This window comes from Felis catus, chromosome B1 (genome assembly GCF_018350175.1).
Source record: "Felis catus isolate Fca126 chromosome B1, F.catus_Fca126_mat1.0, whole genome shotgun sequence".
Lineage (NCBI taxonomy): Eukaryota > Metazoa > Chordata > Mammalia > Carnivora > Felidae > Felis > Felis catus.
Genome location: NC_058371.1, coordinates 139,580,257 through 139,591,029, shown reverse-complemented (window position 1 = coordinate 139,591,029; position 10,773 = coordinate 139,580,257). Strand labels below are relative to the sequence as shown.

At 42.6% G+C, this 10,773-nt stretch overlaps 1 protein-coding gene across 4 annotated transcripts in view; it reads left to right on the top strand.

The window, feature by feature from the left end:
- Positions 1-753: 753 nt before the first annotated feature.
- Positions 754-10,773, top strand: part of CFAP299 (cilia and flagella associated protein 299) — a 586,991-nt gene continuing 576,971 nt past the window's right edge. For 3 of the 4 annotated variants that reach the window (XM_019829323.3, XM_003985248.5, XR_002156231.3), the window contains exon 1: positions 754-892. In XM_019829323.3, coding sequence (XP_019684882.1) covers positions 782-892 — 111 coding nt within the window. In that variant the 5' untranslated portion in view covers positions 754-781. Of the gene's footprint in view, positions 893-931; positions 1,281-10,773 lie in introns of those variants that run through there. The other variant, XM_045056173.1, reaches the window with a different exon arrangement.

Below are 10,773 nucleotides of genomic sequence, written 5' to 3'. Positions count from 1 at the left end.
TTTGTTCTAAGGGGAATGTCTTTAGTAAGAACATTTCCTTTTTAATTTTCCACAGATATCTTACTTACCCTTTAAAAAAGGCAGCTTCAACAAAGGCAAGGTCTTTCATTGTGTGCTTATTGAAAGTTAAAAAAAAACAAGTTTAAAAAACTAGCAATTGGGGCCAAAAGAGGTTTTCAAAGATATTCTCACTGAATTTCTTTCATTTGGGAAATTCATAAATTCTTCCTCATATCCAAACATTAGCAATAATTTGCCTTTAAGTTTTATTTTTAAAAATAATGTAACAAATCATTAAATATTTTATTGTTTTTGGATACAAGACCATTTCCAAAGACTTCAGTTTTTAGATACCCTTCTTGCAAAAATAGACCTTCACTTTCTTGAGTGCTAACCTCGGTATTTTTGTCCGCATAACATTGCGTTAGAATGAGATTAAGAGTGCTGATCTAGAATATTTTGTCGACACATGCTGGCAGTCTCATAATATTTAATTTTGGATTGCAATTTGCATCTCTCACGTGGCTCCACGTTTCACCAAGGTTTGAATCAGCTGACGGGTGTCAGGCTTGAATTTGAAGCGGGTAATTTGAGACCGCGTTCCTAGGAGTTACGGGGAAACACGAAACTCAGTAACGAACACGGGGCGTGGGGGTGGGGTTAACTTCCGAGGCTCCGCACCGGTTCCCAACTGATCGGGAAGAAGACACGAAGGGGGTGGAACTTCCTGACCTGACGCTGGCGCCTCTGTCGCTAGGGACGCTTCGGCTAAGGCAACAAGATGGACCAGGAAGAGAGGCTGACGGCCGTGGACAACATAGTCACTCAGTTCAACACTTATGAAGATTTCCTCGACTCGCAGATCACTTCCGTGGACCTGTACTACCTGGAGGTAAGAACTGCGGCACCGCAGAGTGGACCCCGCTTTCCTCTTAGTCCTTCCCGATCCCCCATTCATGGAGTGGTCGCCCCCTGGCGGTGGACTCCGGCGACGTCAGGCGCCGCAGTATCCTGACGGCGGCGCCAGAGGGGCGGGGAGCTGAATCACCCGGTCCTGAACCCGCCCCGTACGGCCTCAGTCCGGCCAGAATTCGGGTCCCTGGAGGTGGCGGCCCGTGTGGAAACATGCGGGTGCGCCCGCACGCCCGCAGGGAGTCTTCAAAATCTGTCTTTCCCTCTCACATGAGGCCTCCCGGCCCATTCTTTCCAAAGTCATTGCCTGCGAGGAGGTGGCTGGATGCGGACACCTGCGGAGACCCTTGCTCTGGGCTGTAATGCAGGTCTGGCACGCTGTTTCTCTTTGCTTTGCCACTTTGTAGTAAAGAACAGAAGAGAGTAGCCTTCCAGGGCAAGTGGCGACACCAACCTGGTGTATCTGGTGTCATATAGGGCATCTGGGCCCATAAACCTCCACCCCACTCTCGTACGCTTAATTATGGGTAGGCACTACAGGAATATGTAGGCATATTCCTGATTGATGTTTATCGAGCTGCGAATCACAACTAATATTGAGAGTAAAAAAGATCCTGCTATACTGCAAAATTAGACGTCATGGGGTTGGCCACTGTCTTCCACTCAGCAACCATCTTCCTCCCCTCGTCTTTAAAGGTGTGTGTTTGATGGGGTGGGGGAGATAATGGAGTGGGGGCGGCAGAGAGTTCTTGTCTTCGGGGAGGCGAACCAGGATGGGCTGGAAAATACCAGGCTGAGAGGTCCTGAGAGGCAGGAGGTGAACGGTGGATCCCTATAGCCCTGGGATCTTGCCAGGCCAGGCCGACTAAAGGCGCACTGGCCTGGAGACTCTGCTGGTGGGGAGCCAAGACTCAGCCCTTGAATGCCTCCTTCCTATTTAGGCCAGGCAGAACAAGCGCCACTGGGTGGTGCCAAACCACAGCCGAATCTCTGAAGGATTTGTGTCTTGTAGCCAACTCCCCGAACCCCGTGTCTGCAACAGCATAATTCTGCATTGTGGTGGATTTTTGGGCTCCAGAGATCATGTTAGCAAGATTTTTCTTACAAGCTTACTTAAATATTGATCGCAAGGTTTGAAAAGTGCTTATTCTTTGAAATGCATTCATGTGCTAGATATGAACGTTAATTCTACATAGCTAAGGCAGAGGTACACGCTATACGTAGCATATACGCTTGGCAGTATTTAACCCAAGAATAAATGAGAGAACTGTTCTCCAAAGAAAGCGAAATACATGTCTAATAAGGGGACCTGGAGGGAGTAAAGGGGCCTGAGAGATAATCAGAATTGAGCTCGGAGTAACTAAATAGTGCTAGAAGTTCAGAGTAGGTGCTGAAGAGAAAAATAGAATCTGTTGTCAAGACCTTCTTTTTTTAGGTTTATTTATTGATTTATTTTGGGGGGGGGAGGGACAGAGAGAGAGAGAGAGAGAGAGAGAGAGAGGTGGGGGAGAGAGAATCTCAAGCTGGCTCCTCACTGTCAGTGCAGAGCCCAATGCAGTGTTCGATCTCGCAAACCAATCTTGCAAACCTCGAGATCAGGACTTGAGCCAAAATCAAGAGTAGGATGCCTAATTGAGCCACCCAGGTGCCCCTTGCCAAGCCCTTCTTATTTCAGCAGTTAGGTTGGAGAGGGTGGGATATAACCCACCTTTGCTTCCTTCTTCATGCCCACATATCTTCAAGTGGAGTCTCTTTTACACATAACTGCCACCACAGCTCACCTATTCCGAGGTGAGTCCAATTAGGGAACTAGGTCTGTACAACTAGAGGGAATCCACACTAAAGTCCATATCAGTTAATCTAGTCCTCTGTTCATATGTGTCTACAGATGTTTGAGCAAACCTAATAGCACGAAAGAGATAGCCCAAGGTGAGTAAGGAGGGTAACTAATGTCAAACAAAACATTTAAAACCCAGAGAGAACTTTAAATAAATTCTAATTTTCTATCTCAGCGGCATTTTAATATCTATCAAATCTATAAGCAAACTAATAGACTGCTATGAAAAGGGAGCAGAGAGCAAGAAAGAATTCTTAGAATTTAAAAATATAATTGATAATTGATAAAATTGATAAAAATATATTGATAATTGATAGCATTTTTGAAAGGGCTAATAGAATAAACACTTTTTAAAGGACAAATTAATTATCTGGAAGTTAAAGGTGATATAGTTACCCAGAATATAGTAAAAAAAAAAAAAAAAAAGAGGAAAATAAGAAAGAATTCTATGAAAGAAAATATGAAAGAATAGTTTTATGATACTCAATATCTATCTAATAAACTTACCGGAAAGAAATTATACAGAAAATGAAGGTGATAATCAATTGAATAATGAAAAAATTTTTCTGTGTTGCAGATAAACACAACATTAGCTGTTAAGCTGGATAAATGAAAAAGATTCATCCCTAGGTAGATAGTGGTAGAATTTTATAATTCTGAGAATAAAATGGTAATTCAAAAATAATTCAAATTGGCTTGTATGACATCAAAATTAAAAACTTTTGTGCACCAAAGTACACTATCAATAGAGTGAAAAGGCAACCCATAGAATGGGAGGAAATATTTGCAGATTATATATCTAATAAGGGGTTAATATCTAGAAAATGTGGTGTGCGTGTGTGTGAGCGTACACACACACACACACACACACACACACACACACACATGGAGTATTACACAGCCATGAAAAAGGATGAGATTGTGCCATTTGTAACGACATTGATGGACCTAGAGGGTATTATGCTAAGTGAAAAAAGTCATACTGAGAAAGACAAATAACATGATTCCACTCATAAGTAGAATTTTTTAAAAAAGTGAACAAAAAGCAGAATCAGACAGATAAATACAGAGAATAAACTGATGGTTGCCAGAGGGAAGGGGGTGGGGGGTGAGTAGAATGGGTGAAAGAGAGTGGGAGATACAGGCTTCCAGTTATGGAATAAGTCATGTGAGAATACAAGGCACAGCATAAGGAATATAATCAATGATATTATCATGGTATAATGGGGTAGATGCAATGGGACACACTTGTGGTGAACATAGCATAATGTATAAACTTGTAAAATCACTAAGTTGTACACATGAAACTAATGTAACATTGTCAACTAAAAGAACTCACCCCACAATGATATACCATTTCACCTCTTTCAGGATAGCCATTTAAAAAACCCAGAAAATAGGGCATCTGGGTGGCTCAGTTGGTTAAGCGTCTGACTCCTGATTTCCGCTCAGGTCATGATCTCGCAGTTTGTGAGTTTGAGCCCTGCATCGGGCTCCGCACTGACAGTGCAGAGCCTGCTTGGGATTTTCTCTCTCCCTCTCTCTCTGTCCCTCATGCTCATGCTCCCCCCCCCCCCGCCCCTCTCAAAATAGATAAATAAGACTTAAAAATATATATAAAAAACCCAGAAAGTAATGTGTTAGCAAGCATATGGAGAAACTGGAACTCTGCACCACTGGTGGCAGTGTAAAATGGTGCACTTATTGTAGAGACAGTATGGCAGCTCCTCAAAAAATTGAAGTTAGAATTACTATATGATCTAGCAAGTTCACTCGTGGGTATACAGCCAAAAGAATTGAGAGCAGAGACTAGAACAGATATTTGTATACCTATGTTTGTTTGTTTGTTTGTTTGTTTAAATGTTTATTTACTTTTGAGAGAGAGACAGAGGCGTGAGCAGGGGAGGGGCAGAAAGAGGGAACACAGAATCCGAAGCAGGCTCCAAGCTCCGAGCTATCAGCACAGAGCCCGATACGAGGCTCGAACATCGAGACCGTGAGATCATGACCTGAGCCGAAGTCGGACACCCAACCGACTGAGCCACCCAGGCACCCCTGTATACTTATGTTTATGGCAGCATTATTCACAACAACCAGAAGGTGGAAGCAACTCAAGTATCTATTGACGGATCGATACATAAACAAAATGTGCTACATCTACAATGAAATATTATTCAACCTTTAAAAGGAAGGAAATTCTGACACATGCTACAACATAGTTGAACCTTGAGGACATTATCCTGAGTGAAATAATCTAGCCACAAGAAGACAAATACTGTGTCATTGCACTTTTATGGGGTACCTAGGGTAGTCAGATTCACAGAGACAAAGTAGAAAGGTCATTGCCAGGTCTGCAGGAAAGGGAGAATGGGAGTTATTGTTTAACTGGTACAGAGTTTCAGTTTTGTAAGATGAAAGAGTTCTGGTGATGATGGGGATGATGATGGCACAACAGTATGAATGTACTTAATGCCACTGGACTATATACTTAGAATGGTTAATTTTGTATTTTGTGTATTTTATACAAATTGAAAAAATAATTCAGAGTGTCTACAGAGTACCTATAAATCAGCTTGATCTTAGACTTTGCATTCCCAGTAGCGATTCCTAAAAGGAAAAGGGAGTAATTATCTTTAAACTTCTAGAAAATTTTATTTTGGACCTAGAATTCTTTCCGTGGCTGTGTTAGATATTTTCTGTTTGGTCCTTGAGATCGACATGCTGTCATACCCTACCTTGTTCTGTGCCCCAGAGATTGATTTCTGTTGCCTGTTTCAACTGGGCCCCCTTTCCCTTTGGCGAATTGGGTTTAGCCAATAAGAGGCACCAGCAAGAAATTAGAAGCCAGCAGAAGAGAGAGGTTAGGCATCCCCCCCACCCCCACCCCCAGACTCCTTCCATACTGTGCTGTAGGTTAGGAGTGGATATTTTCTTACAAAAAGCCACAATTTAGTTTCGGGCCCTACCCCTACGGCTGTTTCCCTGGGCTCTATTAACTGTTCCCTCCTCTTACCTTATTGGACTAGTTAGTTAGTGGCCATTAATAGCTTATTGCTGTTGCTAGCTGCAGGGTGCTTCATTATCTCTCCAGGATTTCTCTTAACCCGGTCTATACCTTTGTTAATTAACTCAGCCACTCAATTTCCTTCAATTACTACATTTAAATGTGTCATCTGTTTCCTGCCTGGACTGACTAAATAAGTTATTTAGCATTCAAATGGAAGTGCAAAGGAAAGACTTTTTGGGGAGGAAATGAGGGACTTCTAAAACGACCTGCTGGTCTTTTCTGAATTTGTAACTTGAGCAAATACTTCATATATTTTCAAATAATTTTTCAAATTTATTGCTATAAATTTGTATAGTTTTCTTTTGTCTGTTTTATGGCTCTTTTCTGATTTTCTTAAAATTCTTTTTGAATGTTTATTTGTTTTTGGCAGAGAGAGAGAGACAGAGAGAGAGACAGAGACAGAGTGTGAGCGGGGGGGAGGGACAGAGAGAGGGTGAGACACAGAATCCAAAGCAGGCTACAGGCTCCAAGCTGTCAGCACAGAGCCCTATGCCGGGCTCGAACTCATGAGCTGTGAGATCATGGCCTGAGCTGAAGTCAGACACTCAACCCACTGAGCCACCCTGGCGCCCCATCTTTTCTGATTTTTAAAATTGTTTGCATGTTCTTTATTTCTACCATCAATCTTGCCAAATGTTATCTATTTTATTAGTCTTTTAAAAGGATAGGCTTTTGACTTTCATTAAGCAATCAAAACTTACTGGATTTATATATTTTAATTTCAATTTTATTTTTCCTGTCGTTTTTGTTAATTCTTTACTTCTATATTATTTAGGTGCCTTTGCTATTCTTTCTCTACTTTCTTGAAGTAGAATGGTTAGCTGTTCATTTTCAAACTTGTTTTTTCCCTAGTAAATACACTGATGGAATTATTTTCTCTATATTTTATTAAGGTTTGTTATATAATTTCCTTGCCAAAAATTTAAAACTCCATGACAAAATATGTCCTAAATAAGTCAAAAGGCAAGCAATTACTTGCAAATAAGTATTTGCAAAATGTATAATCAACCAGGACCTACTATCTAGAGTAAAGCCCCGTGAATCAATAAGAAATAAATAAAATCTTACAGAGCAATGAGCAAATTTAACAGAGAGAATTCTTATATAGATACTAAGCGTAATAATTATATGAAAAGTTGCATATATATAGCAGACTGTCACTTATGGGAATTTTTTTTTTAATCATGAAACTATACCCCCTTAACTGACTTGCTACCAAGTGTCTGGCTAATCCCAAGTCCTGAGCTCATTTTTCCCCAATGCCCTCAGCAAACTGAGAGGCAACCAACCCCGTCGTGTTTCTTGTTGCCAGTAAAACGTCCTCCGGCAGCAGAGATGGCAGCAAACACTTGGTTACCCAGAGCCTCGTCTTCATGGCAGGTATCTTTTTGCCTCTGCATCCCAGGGACTGCATTGGACTCCTTCACACTGGGAACAGGGCCTTTAATGCCTTTAATGAGATCAGAGATCCTGTGCCGGGTCACCCAGAACTAATCAGAAAGCCCATCCTTCAATTCTTCTTCCTCTGGAATCATTGCCAGTAGCTGATTGTGGTTCAGGGTTCAGTCAGAGAAGCAGAACACACGCACAGGCACGCACGCATGCACACTTACACAATACATATATGTATAGGTGTGTGTGTTCCACGTTTATGATTTTGTGCCGAGAGTTGACCTTATACAGTTAAGAGAACTGTTCAAACGGTGAGCGAAGGGCTGTTTCTTTGGTGTCTGGTGCTGAAGCCTGAAATCACTAGGACACACAGCCCGGAAGGAAAGGCACATGAGAAACGGGGGGGAACAGGGGCAAATGGAGAGACCTGCAAGGATGAACTAGAACTTGCAGCAGGCTGTCAGTTGTGGTGTGGGGGTGACCTACAGGAGAGGCTGGCATCTTCAGTTATGGAGCTAAACATGGCCCAGGAGTTGGAGAAGCTGAAGAAGATCTTGTAGGAACTAGAACAACATGGTTGCTTCTTGTGCCTTCCAAATCTATTGCAGATGTCTCTTACGGCCCAAGCTAACCTGTACATACCAAAGGAGAGGAAATTATGGGAAACTGAGTTTCTGCTTAGCCAAGTTGACAGAATACAAATTCACTGCATCTGCCATTTTTAACTTTTCACAGGGAGAATGTATTTATATCTGACTTGTATAATTAACACTAAAAATGAGGGATATAATTTTCTTTTTTTTTTAAATTTATCTATCTATTGAGAAAGCATGAGCATGCGTGAGCGGAGGAGGGGCAGAGAGAGAGAGGGAGGGAGAGAATCCCAAGGAGGCTCCGGGCTCTGATGGCAGAGCCTGACGCAGAGCTCGATCTCACGAACCATGAGATCACGACCTGAGCTGAAACCAAGAGATGGACGCTTAATTGACTAAGCCACCCAAGTGTCCCAAGGATGTACTTTTCTTAAATAATTGTTTAGGACTTGCATTATACTGACATCAATTCAGAAAGGATAGCACAAAGTAGAAAGCTAAAGACTAATTTCCCTTATAAACTGGATGAAAAGCAATATAAAATGAATCCAGGAATATATTAAGAAATAATAGATCAGAGTAAGATTAGTGTGATTTATCATAGGAGTGCAAGGATGAACTCATGACATTAAATTTAAAAAGAAAAAAATATAACTTCTTTTTTTTTTTCAACGTTTATTTATTTTTCGGACAGAGAGAGACAGAGCATGAATGGGGGAGGGGCAGAGAGAGAGGGAGACACAGAATCGGAAACAGGCTCCAGGCTCTGAGCCATCAGCCCAGAGCCTGATGCGGGGCTCGAACTCACGGACTGTGAGATCGTGACCTGGCTGAAGTCGGACGCTTAACCGACTGCGCCACCCAGGCGCCCCAAAATATAACTTCCATAGATGCACAAAAAGCATAGGATAAAATTTCAAACTTCCTCATATCATAACTTGATGAAGAGTATATAGCAAACACTTGTAAACCTCATATTCAGTGGTTAAACATTTCAAAGTTTAGCATGGGAATAGAAACATGATAAAAATGGTTGCGAGTACTCTTAACTTTTTATTGGTAATCTGGCTGCGGCAATGCTACAATGAAAGGAAAGTATCATAAATACTTGGAAGAAGGAGTCAGAATATTATTATTATAAAGGTAGTATGATTATCTGCCATGATACAAAAAATACAAGAAAATTAACTGGAACCCTATTAGAACAAGTCAGTGAGTTTAGTGAAGAAATCAAAGATTGAACTACAATAATAACTCTTTTCTCCAGCAGTAAATAACATAATAACAAAAGACACAAAAGTGAAGGGAGCCTCAGTACTCTCAGGACAATGTCAAGGGTGGCCATAAACCAAGCCACCCTCCCTGCCTTCCTGCATTCCTTTCTTCCTGCCTCCCTCATTGCCTACCCCCCTTCCTCTCTCCCCTCCTTTCCTTTCCTTTCCTTTCCTTTCCTTTCCTTTCCTTTCCTTTCCTTTCCTTTCCTTTCCTTTCCTTTCCTTTCCCTCCCCTTCCCTCCCCTTCCCTCCCCTTCCCTCCCCTTCCCTCCCCTTCCCTCCCCTTCCCTCCCCTTCCCTCCCCTCCCCTCCCCTCCCCTCCCCTCCCCTCCCCTCCCCTCCCCTCCCCTCCCCTCCCCTTCCTTTTCTTTCTTCCTCCTCCCCTCCCTTCCTCCTTTCTTCTCTTCCCTTCCTTTTCTTTCCTTTCTTTTTCCTCCTTCCCGTCCTTCCTTTCTTGGATGAGAAACACCTCGGCACCCCAGACGCCGGCTCCCCCTTGTTCCAGACTCACCTGTTCAGAGTCTAGCTCTTGCCACCTGACACCAAATCCCAGTCTTCATCTACCCCTCACCCCACTAGAGGAACAGTATAAGAGGTGCTTTGCCTCAGGGGGACAGCCAGGCTGGGGGTGGCAGTGGGCTCTGGCCCAAGACTGGGGACAGTACAGCCCCAAGGCTCTTACAGTAGTGAATTGTGCATGCCAGGCCACACATCTGTAGCCTTCTAGGAATAGGTAGGACCCTGAGCAGTATTGTGGGCTTCTGGGGTGGATGGAACCCTGCCGTCCCAGTCCAACTCTGCCAAGGTCCAAGGCCACAGCATCAGCTGGAAGGCACCATTCCATTGTACGTCCTCGGGACCAGGTGTCCCTCCCAGCAGCTGAGAGATGTCTAAAATTTGTTCCAGGAGAATAGTCATCCAGTCAGAGTTAAGTCTTCCACAGACTTAATTGCTGCCCTCTGCTTTGCCACAAGTTGTTTTGCAGTTCATGTATAGTAAGGAAGCCTTCTCCGTAAGGGCAAGCCATCTCTGGATTCTGTTTTGCACTATGCCTCCTCAGAGCTAGCTCTCTCCAAACTGCTAATATCCAGAAGTAAAGACTTATGATCACATGAGAAAACAATTAATAAAGGATCACTGCCTTGGGGCACCTGGGTGGCTCATTTGGTTAAGCATCTGACTTCGGCTCAGGTTATGACTTCATGGTTGGTAAGTTCAAGGCAGCAGGCTCTGCACTGACACTACAGAGTCTGCTTGGGATTCTCTCTCTCTCCCTCTCTCTCCCTCTGTCTCCCTCTCTCTCTCTCTGCCCCTCCCCCACTCATACTTTATCTCTCTCAAAATAAATAAACTTAAAAAAATATTGCTGTATTTATATACTTGGATTATCATGGCTAATCATGTATTTTTACTAAGATGAACTGTTATAGTCAAAACCATTAGAGTTTATAAAACATCATCATCTTTTTGCCCTTCCAAATAAATGTAAGTGGAATCCCAGAGGAATCAGAGGGAAGTAGGGGATAAACTATATTTGAAAAAAATAATGGCTAAAAAGTTTCCAAATTTTGTGAAAAGTATAAATCCATAGAGCCAAGGAAGATGATGTGTTCCAAGTGGAATAAACACAGAGAAACCAATCCAAGGACTATCTTAATTGTTGAAAACCAGTGATAAAGAGATCTTAAAGGAATTTAA